The following is a 15738-nucleotide window of genomic DNA, read 5'->3' on the forward strand; positions in this document are numbered from 1 at the left end:
AACTTTGGTATAAGATGAAAAGAAATCCTGGACTTTCCCTTACCACATGTCCTGTGTGGGGATTCTTATGAGCATATGGTGGTCCTCTTATATGGTTCCACATTTGACCAGATGTCATAGCAAGCACAAAACACTAGGAAACAAAAAGTAATGAAATACTCATATAACATGGTGTAGCTGTTCCCACCTTGATTAGACTCATAGGTGTATGAAAAGTGCACCCTCTCAAGTAATATATGAAATAAATTTTTTCAGATAAATGATAAAAGATAAAAGGCTTATATTTCATCACAAGGATCACAAGAATCAATAATATTTACTTTGAAAGGAAAACACTGTTTTAACATTATAAATAAACTGACACAAGTTTAAAATTGAATATTGAAAACCGTTTTAGAAGAATATTTTCAAAAGAACTGGAGATTTTCGTAGGGGTGACAGTCTTTCAGGTTGAATAAAAACTGGGTACAATGAGTTCCTTCAAGCTCTGGCCATCCTAATGAGATAATGGAGGAAACAAACTGATTTTAAGGTATAAAATAAAAATTATCATATCTTTTCCCACAGGCAAGAAATAAACAAAATGCCACCTAACAATGTAATATTAGGAGTTTTATTCAAGCAATTTTTCTTCTAAAATTCACTTACCAGAGCCGCAAAAGCCCATCCAGTTTTATTAAAAAGAAATTCCATATTGCTTCTTCGAAGATACACAAGTCCACCAATAACAGCCAAAAGCAATCCCAACATAAGGGGGCCAGCATAATTTGGGGGTCTAATTACTCTAATCTAATGGAAAGGAGAGAAAAACACTTTAAAGTATGAATTTTATCCATTAATTATACAGTTCAAAATACTTTGAAATGAAAGCAATCAAAATTAGTTGGTCATTTTCAAGAAAAACTACACTTTTTCTTTTCATCCTAATGAAAAAGTCTACAATGTACCCGAAAATGGGATGGATACAATATTCTCTTTAACCACAACATAACATCTTTTATTTATCTATTTATTTATTTTTGCTTTTTTTTTTTTTTCTCATGGCACGCGGGCCTCTCACCTTTGTGGCCTCTCCCGCCGCGGAGCACTGGCTCCGGACGTGCAGGCCCAGCGGCCATGGCCCACGGGCCCAGCCGCTCCGCGGCACGTGGGATCCTCCTGGACCGGGGCACGAACCCGCGTCCCCTGCATCGGCAGGCAGACTCCCAACCACTGCGCCACCAGGGAAGCCCTATTTTTGCTTTTTGAAAGCCATTTTTTTTTCACAACATAACATCTTTTAGATTAAGAAGAATTTGCCAAGTACAACTAGATAGTCCATGGACTTAAGGACAAAAGAGTGGTTTCCATGCTGAATTGACTACATAATAGAGGATGTTTTGTAATGTCATTCTTTCATCAGGATGATTCTCTTAAATGCTACTTATGAAGGGACTGACAAACTATCACTACCTCAGTGATATGGGGACAAGACCAATTAGGACCTCCCAGAAAGATTCAAAGTGGATAATGACAAAGTAACTTTCTACTGTACAAAGCAAGGAAACTTACATTGACATCAGTCCTGTCAGCAATCCACCGGGCAATCTGCTCAGCTGAAAATCCACGCACCTGCAACTCATATGTATCACCCCGTTTGGGTTTCCCTTTTGCAGGAAAGTTGATGAAAGTTGGAGCTGAATTCATGTTTAGCTGAATAAAAAGTATTGCGTTAAAATATAAATTACCAAGAAAATAATCTTAACAGCAAATATTATCTTGAAATTTAGGCATTTTACAAAGATGAGGAAGCCCAGGTTTAAGTAGGTTAAGTGATTTGCCTAAGGAAAGTGGTAAGTGATGGAGACAGGATTCAAACCGAAGGCTGCTTGTGACCTTAACTAGTACACTTTACTTACCAAATATAAATTCCTAGCTAAGAAACCAACATTTTACTCCTTTAGAATGGAAAATTTCCCATACTGCAATCACTTTAATCTGTTCAGAGATTATGCAAAACATAATACGTTTATGAGAACTAAAATTGTCTCATGTAGCTTAGGTAAGCTCCAAATAGAGCACACTCTCTATTTTTTTTGGCCGTGACATGTGGCACACGTGGGACCTTAGTTCCCTGACCAGGGATGGAACCTGCACCCCCTGCAGTGGAAGTGCAGTGTCTTAACCACTGGACTGCCAGGGAAGTCCCTAGAGCACATTCTCAATTTGGAGGAAACAAGATCAGGATAAGAGAGTGCTCTATTGTAGTGAAAACCAATACGAAATGATAACCAATACGAGAAATAGTCAATTCTAAAAGGTTCATAAATGTTTAGTGATAAGCATCACGTTTCTCTGTTCTCTGTCATGAGACCATGGTACTCTTAAGAAGATAACACTGGAATTGCTAAGGTAAAGAATCTATGACCTACTCATCCGCATTATATCTTTCCTGACGTGATATAACTATACTTGTGGAAAATAAAAAGTCTAAGTCCAGGGCTTCCCTGGTGGCGCAGTGGTTGAGAGTCCGCCTGCCGATGCAGGGGACACGGGTTTGTGCCCCGGTCCGGGAAGACCCCACATGCCGCGGAGCGGCTGGGCCCGTGAGCCATGGCCGCTGAGTCTGCGCGTCCGGAGCCTGTGCTCTGCAACGGGAGAGGCCACAACAGTGAGAGGCCCGCGTACCGCAAAAAAAAAAAAAAAAAAAAAAGTCTAAGTCCAGGGAAAAGATGTTGACCAATGAATGCAAGCATTCAGGTCCCCTCAGCAGGTAATCCTTTAATGGAGATTGGCTTGTATAAAACAATTATAACTTAAGACATCAACCAATAAAATAACCCACTCCCTTGCTTTGATTCTATACTTATTACAGTAACCCTTCTAACAGTAATATTTTTAGATATTCTCATAAGGGGAGAGGGTATACCAATAGTGGACATGATTATTTTGGTCTCCTTGGCAGTAAAATATGGTGAATTGGTGAATTAAAAGATTAGGTCTTTGGTTACCAATGTCCATGGATTTTTATGGTTTGGTGAGTATATACAAAGTCTGCAGAGCTAGATAAATTCTGGCTACACTGTTAAAAATTCAATTTGAGTCTGCAAAACTTAAGAACCACACCCTGGATAGTGTTCACGCCACCAAACTGCTGCCCAAACTTTAGGCCAAACTCTTCAGTATTTGTTTAGCTATACAGCAGTTCCCACTTGTCTGCAGTTTCACTTTCCAGAGTTTCAGTTACCCATGGGCAACTTCAGTCTGAAAATACTAAACGGAAAATTCCAGAAATAAACAATTCAAAAATTTTAAATTGCAGTCATTCTGAGCAGTGTGATGAAATCTCTCACCATACCGCCCAGGATATGAATCATCCCTTTGTCCAGCATATCCCACCCATTAGTCACTTAGTGTTGGTTATCAGATCAACTGTCGTGGTACCACAATGTTTATGTTCAAGTAACCCTTATTTTACTTAATAATGGCCCCAAACACAAGAGTAGTGATGCTGGCAATTCAGATATCCCAAAGAGAAGCTGTAAAGTGCTTCCTTTAAGTGAAAAGGTGAAAGTTCTCAACTTAATAAGGAAAGAAAAAAAATCATATGCTGAGGTTGCTAAGACCTATGGTAAGAGTGAATCTTCATGAAATTGTGAAGAAGGAAGATAAATTCATGCTGACTTTGCTGTTCCACCTCAACTGCAAAAATTACAGCCACAGTAAGTGATAAGTGCTTAATTAAGATAGAAAAGGTAAGATGGAAAAGATAAATTTGTACAACAAAATATTTTGAGAGAGACCACATTCACATAAATTTATTACAGTATATTGTTTTAATTCTTCCATTTTATTATTATTGTTGCTAATCTCTTACTGTACTAATTTATAAATTAAACTTTATCATAGGTATGTATTCATGTATAAGAAAAAATACAGTTACATATAGGGTTCGGTATTGTCTGCAGTTTCAGGGTCTTAGAATGTATCCCCTGTAGATAGAGGGGACTATTGTACCTCCTTTGGATTTAAAAAATATATATGCATCTAAAAGAACTAGGTAATATATGAAATCCATTTCCCTTATGAAATTAAAAATAAAAAATTACAGGGTTATGAGGATCAACTCCAGTCCATTCTGGCAGCCACTATTACCATTTCTAGACCTTTCTGAATTTATTCATATACATGGGTATGTACCAACAGAAAACATATAATATTGCTTTGTGTGTGCTTTATTTTAACACAAATGATATCACATTAACTGTAATATTCTGCAATTTGCTTTTTATTATTCAACCATGTTTGAGAGATCTATCCATGAGAGTATGTATATATATATATTGACCTCACTCTCAGTGAGGTCACAGTTTATTAAGTAATTATGCTATTGTTGGTATTTTAGTTCTTTTTTTCCAATTAAAAATGATGTTGTAATGAACAGCCATGTACATATCTCCCTGTATACATCTGAGAGTGTTTCTCTAGAAATGGAATAATTAGTTCATAGGGCAGAAACAACTTAAATTAAAATGGATAGGGCTTCCCTGGTGGCGCAGTGGTTGAGAGTCCGCCTGCCGATGCAGGGGACACGGGTTCATGCCCCGGTCCGGGAAGATCCCACATGCCGCGGGGTGGCTGGGCCCGTGAGCCATGGCCGCTGAGCCTGCGCGTCCGGAGCCTGTGCTCCGCAACGGGAGAGGCCACGACAGTGAGAGGCCCGTGTACCGCAAAAAAAAAAAAAAAAAAAAAAAAATGGATAGAGCCAACTCGCCTTCAGAAGTGGCTGTACCAATTTACACTCCTACCCAGAGACATAGGAAGGTATCTGTTTCCCCACATTCTTGCCAAAAGCTGATCTAATGGATGAATATTGTGTATCACCATTATTGTAATTTGTATTTCCATGATTACTAGTATAACATCTTTATACCAAATCAGCTTTGTAAAAATATCTTGTAGGCTACAGACACAATCAACAGAGTGAAAAAGCAATCAATGGAATGGGAGAAATATCTACAAATCATATGTCTGATAAGGGGCTAATATCCAGAATACATAAAGAAATCCTACAACTAAAAAACAAACAAACTGATTAAAAACTGGGCAAAGGATATGGATAGACACTTCTCAAAAAAGATATACAAATTGCCAACAAGCACATGAAAAGATGTTCTACATCACTAATCATTAAAGAATTACAAGTCAAAACCACAATGCGACACCATCTCACACTCATTAGGGCAACTACTATCAAAAAATCAAAAATAATGCAAAATGGTACAGACACTATGGAAAACAATATGGAAGCTACTAAAAAAAATAATAAATGGAACTACCATATGACCTAGGAATTCTACTTCTGGGTATAAATCTAAAACAACTGAAAGCAGGGTCTTGAAGAGATATTTGTATACCTATGCTGATAGCAGCATTATTCACAATAGCCAAAAGGTGGAAGCAACCCAAGTGTCCATCAACAGATGAATGGATAAATAAAACGTGGTATATACATTCAGTACAACATTATTCAGCCTTAAGAAGCAAGGAAATTTTGATGCATGCTACAACATGGATAAACTTTGAGGACATTATCCTAAGTGAAATAAGCCAGTCACAAAAAGACAAATACTGTATGATTCCACTTATATGAGGTACTGACAGTAGTCAAATTCATAGAGACAAAGTAGAATGATAGTTGCCAGGGGCTGGAGGAAGAGGGAATAAGGAATTATTTAATGTGTAAAGAGTTTCAGTTTTACGAGGTGAAAAGAGTTCTGGAGGTTGGTTGTACAACAACCTGAATGTACTGAACACTACTGAACCACATTTAAGAATGGTTAAGATAGTACATTTCATGTTATGCCTATTTTCTCACAATTTAAAATATTTTTAAAGTCTTGTATGCTTTGAAAATCCTTAGATGTTAAAGAACCAAAATAAGATGTACTGTTTTTGGTAGGTACCACTTTTCATCCATGCTTAGCTTTTGTATACTGTGGCATATGACATTGTTCTTTGGAGAAAGGTTTGAATTTCTTCCACAGATGGACACACTGCCATCCTTATACCACTAACTCTAAATATAGCTCTAAAATGGACATTGATATTAAAAGGTATTTGACATAGAAGAAAATTGGTTTTGTATTTTTACAAATCACTAACAGAAATTCTTTATGTGTATCTTGTTCAAATAAATGGAATTACAATTTTTAATTTCCAAAACAGTCCTTGCTTTAATAGTAGAGAATGAGAAAGCAGTTCTTAAACTTTAGAAATTGTTTCCTTTGGTCTAAAAAGGCCTAAATGCACTAACCTTTTAGGCTATAGCATGTTTTATGAATATACTGATTTTGATTTATGGAGCTGTGTGAGACTAGAATATGAACAGCATGATGACATACTGTAAAATGGAACATTAATCCATCCGTTTGACATTTACTGAACATCTATTATGTGCTTAGCACTAATAGCTACAGGATGTTGGCTCTGCCCATAAGTAAGTATATTCTAAGAGGGACTGTCAAACAACTCTAGGGTTAATTCTACTATAAGATAGAATCTGGATATATATATATATATATATATATATATATATATATATATATATAAAAGAAATATAAGGAAAGTAGTGTGACAATACAAAAAAAGGGTTGACTCACATTTGAGGATTTGAAAAGGCTTCAGGGGAATATCTGAAATGAGGCTTAAAGGGTAAACAGAACTTTGAAAGTGGAGAGAAAGGGAGCAAGAGAGAAAAGATACTTTATGTTGTAGGAAATGATCAACAATGTTGAAATAAAACAACGACATAATATTAATATGGGAAAGGTGGTTATGTGTTTGGAGTAAAGAGGGCATGAAGTGAGGAGGACTAAGGAATTTTGGCTTTAGTCTATATGCCACTATTTCCAAAAGTGTGTTCCATAGAATACAACTAAAATGCTCCATTAAGTAGTCCAATACGTGGGGAAATTCTGCATATTACAGCTCACTATTAGAATGGAAGGAATAACACATTTCAGCATGTTGAAGTCTATGAGAAGTCCTGTGTTGGAAAACAGTTTCTCATGTTTATGCATGTCTTGCGAGCAGAGGCACTGACTGCCTTTGTTCTGGATGATCTTCTCAAGGATGTTTGTACAGCCTTAGAAGATAGCAACAGAGTCTACCTCCAAAGCAATGGGCATGCATGCTTACTAGCCTTTATAGAAGATTTGGGTTCCCAAAGCTTAGAGTTCCTCTTCCATAATGCAACCCACTCATTTTCCTTGCATTGTCCTATGGGAAGTGGGGCTTAGGGAACCAGTGCAATGAAGTGTTGATACTTTGGATTTTGTTGTTGTGAGTAATAAAGTCCTTTAACTCCAACCCAGGAGTGTCATGTCATCTGTGAGCATCTATGAAACTGTGGCAGGGTCACTTGTTAGCTTGCAAGTAGAATAAAACCTCAAGACCCTTCATAGTTCTTGATACCCTGAAGTAAAAAATAAAATTTAATTTTGTTTAAATTAAGGTTTCCCAAATTTTATTTTCCCCCAAGTTTTCTTATTAATACCCTCTAGGAAAAAACCTCTAGGAACTGTTACAGCAGGCAATATCGAGAGAGTATTATATGGATGGTAAGTTCAAATGAAAGAAGATGAAGGCCTTGGAAGTAAAGGATGATGGATGTTGTAGAAAAAGAGGAATGACAAAAAAGTGTCACCAATGATACAGAACCCAAGAGGACCGGGTTTGAGTAGAAGTGGGAGAGACAGGAGTTTTATTTGGGACATAATGAATTTTTGGATTGGGAAGTCATTCATATAAAGGTGTACAACAAGAAGTTATACCCAAATCTTTCCTTTCCTGTTTTATACAATTGTTGAGTAAAAATATGTCCAAATATATGAGTTAGACAGATTTATAAACAGACAAAACTCAATCTATGTCCTTGAATCTACTGATTGCATCTATGTCCCCTTATATGCAAAGGAGAAAGAACCACTACAGGGCTTCCCTGGTGGCGCAGTGGTTAAGAATCTGCCTGCCAAGGCAGGGGACACGGGTTCGAGCTCTGGTCCGGGAAGATCCCACATGCCGCAGAGCAACTAAGCCCGTGCGCCACAACTACTGAGCCTGCACTCTAGAGCCCACGAGCCACAACTACGGAGCCCACGAGCCACAACTACTGAAGTCCGCGCACCTAGAGCCTGTGCTCCGCAACAAGAAAAGCCACCGCAATGAGAAGCCCACGTACCGCAACGAAGAGTAGCCCCCGCTTGCCACAACCAGAGAAAGCCCGCGCGTAGCAACAAAGACCCAACACAGCCAAAAATAAATTAAAAAAAAAAAACTAGTACAGATGCTGAAGTTAAAAATACAGTTGAAAGTTATGATTTCCAGTTCTGCATGTAAGGAGCTTGGAAGTCGCTACTCTCATATTAACAAGTAAAAACCTGAACAAACTGAAAAGCAGACAACTCTTCTGGGATTCCCTAAGAGAGAGGAAGACACAGGGCAAACGACTGCCCCCAAGATTGGAGAGACAGACAGGCAAATACAGGGAGTCACGGCTTATCTGAGCAGAGACCAAGTGAAAACCGCCTCAGGAACATTTCCAGAGTAGGAAAACCTGATCTGTAACTGACAAATTACTGGAGGCTCAGTGTGGACAACTCTGAGAGTTAAAAACTCCAAAAGCACACAGTTTTGGGGAGGGGGTAAAAATATTGTGAGATTTACCTCCAGGAGCTTGACTAGGTTCCCACAGTAAATACTGGAGAAAAATCACCTCATGCTACTGTCAGGGTGAGGGGAAAATAAAACATTTTGAAATACCCCAGAGAACTCTGCTCTTCTTAACAAGGTCTGTCCTCAGAGGAGACTAGTTAACCACAGCCTAACCTGCTGGGGTATTATCAGAGCCTAACTGACCTGGAAGAAGGGAAATACCGAACTCTAGTTCACTCCAGCCATCCTGTTCTCTAAGAGGGGAGGAAAAAAACTGAGAAACTCTTTTGAAGCTCACAGTCCAGAGGCATATGCTCACTAAAAGACTGAGATCTAATTATAGGGCTATAAAACATCCCTCTCCCCTTACACCACATTACTAAAGGCCACTTTACAGCAGTTCCTTTCATCTAGTACATCATGTCTGGCTATGAAGAAAAGAATTACAAGGGATACCAAAAGTCAAAAAAACACAATTTGAAGAAACAGAGCAAGTATCAGAACCAGACTTGGAAGGGATGTTGGAATTATCATACCAGGAATTTTAAACAAAACTGACTAATATACTAATATCTCTAATGGATAAAGTAGACAACATGCAAGAACAGATGGTTAATGTAAGCAGAGAGATGGAAATCCTAAAAAGAACCAAAAAGAAATGCTGACGATGAAAACCACTGTAACAGAAATGAAGAATGCCTTTAATGGACTTAGTACACTGGACATGTCTGAGGAATCGCTGAGCTAGAAGATCTATCAATAGAATCCTCAAAAACTGAAAAGCAAAGAGAACAAAGACAAAAAAAAGGAAACTAAAACAGAACAGAATATCCAATGACTGTGGGCCAATTACAAAAGGTGTAACATACACATAATGGGAATACCAGAAGAAAGAGAAAGGAATAGAAGAAATATTTAATGACTAAGAATAACCCAAAATAACGTCAGACTCCAAATCACAGATCCAGGAAGCTCTAAGAACATGAAACAGGATGAATGCCAATAAAACTATGCCCAGGCATATAATTTAACTCAAATAAACCAAAGATAAAAAAAAAACTCTGGGGCTTCCCTGGTGGTGCAGTGGTTGAGAATCTGCCTACTAATGCAGGGGACACGGGTTCGAGCCCTGGTCTGGGAGGATCCCACATGCTGCGGAGCAACTAGGCCCATGAGCCACAACTACTGAGCCTGCGCGTCTGGAGCCTGTGCTCCGCAACAAGAGAGGCCGCAATAGTGAGAGGCCCGCGCACCGCGATGGAAAGTGGCCCCCACTTGCCACAACTAGAGAAAGCCCTCGCACAGAAATGAAGACCCAACACAACAAAAATAAATAAATAAGTTAATAAACTCCTACCCCCAACATCTAAGAAAAAAAAAAAAAACTCTGAAAGAAGTCAGAGGAATCTCTCTTCCTCTTACCTATAGAGGAAGAGAGATAAGAATTACACCCAATGTTTCTTCAGAAACCATGCAAACAAGACGAGAGCGGAGTGAAATATTTAAAGTGTTGAGAGGAAAAAACAACACCAACTTAGAGAATCCTGTACCCTGTGAAATTATTCTTCAAAAGTGAAGGAGAAATAAAGACTTTTTCAGACAAAGAAAAATTGAGGGAATTCCAGGCAGGAAATGTTAAAAGAAGTTCTTTAGAGAAAAGGAAAATAAGGTAGGTTGGAAACTTGGATCTACATATATTAAGGGAGGGACTGAAGAGGGAATAAGTGAAGGTAAAATAAAAACTTTTGTTTTTCTTATTCTTAATTAATCTAACACATAACAGTTTGTTCAAAATAACACCAGCAATATATTCAATTGTGTGTGTGTGTGTGTGTGTGCCTATATATAAGTGAAATGAATGACAGAAATGACACAAGGGATGGAAGGGGGGGATTAGGATTATTTTGTTATTATAAGGTATTCTTGATACCCATGAAGTGGTATAGTGTTATTTGAAAGTGGGCTTTGATTAGCTGTAAATGTATTCTGCCAACTCTAGGGCAACAACTAAGAAAAGCAAAAAAAAAAGTATAACTAATATACTAAAAAAGGAGAGAAAAATGGAATCATATAAAATGATCAATTAAAGCCACAAAAGGCAGAAAAAGATTGGAAGACAAAAATAGGAACAAAGGGCAAAAAACAGAAAACAGTCATGAATATGGCAGATGGTAATCCAACTATATCAATAATCAACTTGAATATCAATGGTCTAAATGCACCAATTAAAAGATAGAAATTGTTAGAGTGGTTCAAAAAACAAGACCCAAGTATATGTTGTCTTCAAGAAACCCACATTAAAATAGACACATATATAGATTAAAAGTAAATAGATGGAGGAAACATACCATGCTGTATCTTCTGAGTCATTATCATCATCATCAAAGAAGAAGAAAGCAAAGCTAGAACATGGAGGATCATCAAGCTCTAAACAAAATTCTGATCATAGCAATGGATCATTTAACTCGAAAGTTCTATCAGGACACTCTAGATATAAGTTTGGCGTTCTTGCTAAGATTTTGAATTACGTGAAGACATGGCATTAGCAACGAGATACATATCCTCTTACTAAAATTTTGGATGAAACACAACATTTAGATATTGGACTCAAGCAGAAACAACGGCTAATGACTGAGGCAACAGTCAGTAATCCCAAAACTGAAGTAATAGATGGAAAGTATGCCTTCAAGCCCAAGTACAACTTGAAAGATAAGAAGGTCCTACTTAGGCTCTTAAATAAGCATGATCAGCAAGGCTTAGGAGGAATTCTTTTAGAAGACTTTGGGGAAGGACTGCCCAATTCCCAGAGAGCAGTTAAGGATTTAGGGGACCAGATACCATTTGTAAACTTTCCTGATAAGAAGAAAATTCTTTTCTTCAATGATAAGAGCTGTCAGTTTTCTGTGGATGAGAAGTTTCAGAAACTGTGAAGGAGTGTCACCGTGGATTCAATGGATGAGGAGAAAACTGAAGAATACCTAAAGTGACAGGGTATTTCTTCCATGCAGGAATCTGGACCAAAGAAAGTGGCCCCTATTCAGAGAAGGAAAAAGCCTGCTTCACAGAAAAAGCGATGGTTTAAGCCTCACAATGAGCACTTGGCCTGGGTGCTGAAGGACTACTCTGACATCGCTCCTGGCAAGTAGTGAACAGTTTTGTCTGAGAGCAAAGAGTTACAAAGTCAAGATCTTCCTTGTTGATGCTGGGATCTGAAGACTGACTGTCTTCCCATTCTAGTTCTTAGGACCGAGGAGAGGAGCAGTTCAGTTTACAGAACTAGTGCAAATTACCATACTCGAAGCTTATTTTCATTAATGCGCTAATGAGAAATGTGATGTCCCCGTTAACCTCCTGTTACTTCTTGGGGGAAAGGCAGTCAGCATGGCATGCAGGTGTCTTTGCTATTTATCTCTACTTCTAAGTGGTTCCTGGTTCCATTTTCCCTCTTTTATTACCTTAGAACAAGTTTGCTGATAGTCTTGAATGCAATATTTGTTTATTTCAAAAGAACATATTTATAATAAAATCATTGTAGAAGGAAAAAAAGTAACTGGAGGAAATATACGATGCTAACACTAATCAAAAGAAAGCAAGAGTAGTTATATTCATTTCAGATAGAGCAGACTTCAAAACAAGGAAAGATATTAGGGATAAAAAAGGGCATTACATGATGAAAAAGGGGTCAATTCTCCAAGAAGAGATACAATCCTTAACATGTATGTGCTTAACAACATAGTGTCAAACTATGTGAGGCAAAAACCAATAGAACTGCAAGAAGAAATAGATAAATCTACTATCGTAGTTGGAGACTTCAAGACCCAATGGACAGATCCAGCAGGCAAAAAATCAGTAAGGACATAGCTGAACTCAATAATACCATCTAAACAACTGGATATAACTGACATCTATAGACTTCATCCAAAACAACAGAATTTGCCAAGTAAGACCACATTATGGGCCATAAAACACACCATAACAAATTTAAAGAACAGAAATCACACAATGTCTGCCCTCAGACCACAATGGAATTAAACTGGACACCAATAACAGAAAGATAACTGGAAAATTCCAAAATACATGGAAACTAAACAGCACAATTCTAATTAACACATGGGTCAAAGAAGAAATCTCAAGAAAACTTAAAAAGTATTTTGAATTAAATGAAAATGGAAACAGAACTTATCCAAATCTGTGGAATACAGCAAAAGCAATGGTTACAGGGAGATTTACAACACTGAATGCATATACGGCAAAAAAAGAAAGGTCTAAACTCAATAATTTAAGTTTCCATCTTAAGAAACCAACAAAAGAGCAAATTAAATCCAAAGGTAAATGAAGAGAAATAATAAAAATTAGAGAAGAAAGTAATGAAACTGAAGGTAGAAAAGCAATAGAGAAAAAATCAATGAAACCAAAAGCTTGTTCTTTGAAAAGATCAGTAAAATCAATAAGCCTCTAGGCCAAGCTAACTAAGAAAAAAGAGAGAAGACACAAATTACTAATATCAGAAATGAAAGAGGGGGGACTTCCCTGGTGGCACAGTGGCTAAGAATCCACCTGCCAATGCAGGGGACACGGGTTCAAGCCCTGGTCCGGGAAGATCCCACATGCCACGGAGCAACTAAGCCCGTGTGCCACAACTACTCTAGAACCTGTGAGCCACAACTACTGAAGCCCACGTGCTTAGAGCCCGTGCTCTGCAACAAAAGAAGCCACCGCAATGAGAAGCCCATGCACTGCAACGAAGACCCAACACAGCCAGAAATAAATAAATAACTTATTTTAAAAAAAATAAAGTGGTAATTTTTTATTATATTTTACCACAATAAAAAATACATAAAAGTTACTTGATTTCTACCCAATTTCCATATTCTAATAGGCTAGTATTGACCACTACATTTCATGTTTAGCTTAAGTTTAGCTTTTATCTCATTAACTACTCTAGATCTTAGGTAAGACAAATCTTATTTAACTTCTTGCAGCCATTGAAATAAAGGTATTCCATATTAGCCATATGTTATCTATTTCTATTTAATAGAATAAACCAAATAGCTTACCATCTGAAATACATCAGAGCCTTCATCAAAATCCACCATAGCAAAAAATATCCTGTTGGTAAATGCACTGGAATATCGCCAGGAGTTTGCCAGGATCTGGAATTCTTCATCAGCTTGCCTGGATGCAATCGGATTTGTGAAGATAACATATAAAACATTTTTTAAAGCAATCTAATGCAAGTCAGGCTCTGCTGACAGGGTTAGGACAAACCTTAGGACAAACCTTGGAAAACACTGCCACTGTTTTGGCATAAGAGAAGCCTTATACCAAGTGTTGGGGATTTCACCATGAAGTAGTGATTACTTGACTCTGCTTCATACTTTGTGCCTACTCCTTATCTCAAAGCTCCTTCAACATTCGCTGGAAGAAAGTCTAACTAGATTGTTTCTACACCAATTTTTTTTTTAAACATCTTTATTGGGGTATAATTGCTTTACAGTGGTGTGTTAGTTTCTGCTTTATAACAAAGTGAATCAGCTATACATATACATATGTTCCCATATGTCTTCCCAATTTTTTAATACCCTAAATTACTTCTAAGAGTTCAAAGACAAGGTTGAAGTACTTCTCAGAGAAATTAGACTATAATATTAATCTATTTAAGAAATCTAAAGTACAAAATGCTACTTAGTAAGAATACAGTCTGATGAATTATTACAGTGAAAAAGAAGAAGAATCTAAGGAATTGAGATTAATTGAAACCTCAGGCCATATTTTACCTTTCCCTGATCTCCCATATGCTTTCAGTTTTTAAGATCTGACAATTTTTCATTTCTGATTATCTTTTAACTCTATCCTTCCCCATTTATTTTCATTGTTATCATCTAAAGTCAGATCCTTAATATCTGAAATTAGAACATTAAAACCCTGGCTCTACTTTCTCCTCCTCCAATCCTTCTTACATTGCAATATATATCAGTCTTCCTAAATGACTACTTTCTTGATACTCCTCCTCTTCTCAGAAACCATTGTTGCTTTTCTATTACCTTCAGAACAGTCTCCAAGCTCTTTCACTGGTTATTCAAAGTTCTTTATCATCTATTTCCAAATAATGCATCTAGCTTTTACATAGCCTTACTACTACTCAACCTCAAACATGATCTCTTAATTCCAGCACTTTACGCCTATCTCTGTACCCTTGCACACATCATTGCTTCTAATCAGAATATCCTACTGCTATGTAAATCTGATCCATCTGTCTAGCCCTAGTACAAGTCCTATCTTCTCCATTAGGCCAACCCTAACCACTCCTCTTATATGTCCTTCCTGAAATTTTATAGCATTTATTATGTACAGAATTCATTTGGTACTTAATCATAAATTGTCTTATATTGCCAGCTAAATTTTCATATGTGGAACTGATTTCCCTAGCCGGATGATAAGGATAGCATATCTTTCTTATACTTTTCATCCTGATAGCACCAAATATATAGTATTACACACATTGCTGTTGCTTAGTTTTAATTATTTGAATGAGTTTAGGAAAATGTGCTAATTTACAATTTGGTCTTGTAAAAAGTAAGACAGTATTAAAAACTTTAGTTATTAAGAACTCCATTAATTTGCATTTAATACAGAATTATGAAGGACTTTGTTCATTCCCTGACATTTTTGTATACTCATGATTGCTAGTGAGTAAACTGACTGAATTATAGAGTAATTCCAGAGTTTAAGTTTATTCACAGTTAATACCTACTATTGTTTTTCCTTCTTCTACTTACTTTTAATTTATACTCAGCATAACAGCCATCCCTAAAAAAAAAAAAAAGCACTCTGGTACCAAATCCCTTGACTATCTCCTACCTCTGGGGAGAAAATCCTTTAAAAAGAGTTAGAAAGGCTTGGGGTAGCATAACACACTATTCTGAAAGAAGGCTGTCTATTCCTTCACATGGGCTCAGGCTATCAGAATTTGAAAAGCCTCCAAGATTTTACTAAGTTAGTTTTTCACAGGGTAACTTTGTCGTTTCATTTAAAGTGAATTCC

At 37.2% G+C, this 15738-nt stretch overlaps 1 protein-coding gene and 1 pseudogene across 4 annotated transcripts in view; one reads left to right on the plus strand and one right to left on the minus strand.

Annotated features, from left to right (window-relative positions):
- The window catches only part of MAGT1 (magnesium transporter 1), a 47467-nt gene that overhangs the window by 14667 nt on the left and 17062 nt on the right, over nt 1–15738 (minus strand). For 3 of the 4 annotated variants that reach the window (XM_032619502.1, XM_032619503.1, XM_032619506.1), the window contains exons 3-6: nt 13752–13869; nt 1552–1692; nt 649–789; nt 44–133 (exon numbers count right to left, since the gene is read on the minus strand). In XM_032619502.1, coding sequence (XP_032475393.1) covers nt 44–133; nt 649–789; nt 1552–1692; nt 13752–13869 — 490 coding nt within the window. The remainder of the gene's footprint in view (nt 1–43; nt 134–648; nt 790–1551; nt 1693–13751; nt 13870–15738) is intronic. The other variant, XM_032619504.1, reaches the window with a different exon arrangement.
- On the plus strand, nt 11028–11840 carry LOC116747727 (annotated as a pseudogene).

Source organism: Phocoena sinus, chromosome X, assembly GCF_008692025.1.
Source record: "Phocoena sinus isolate mPhoSin1 chromosome X, mPhoSin1.pri, whole genome shotgun sequence".
Lineage (NCBI taxonomy): Eukaryota > Metazoa > Chordata > Mammalia > Artiodactyla > Phocoenidae > Phocoena > Phocoena sinus.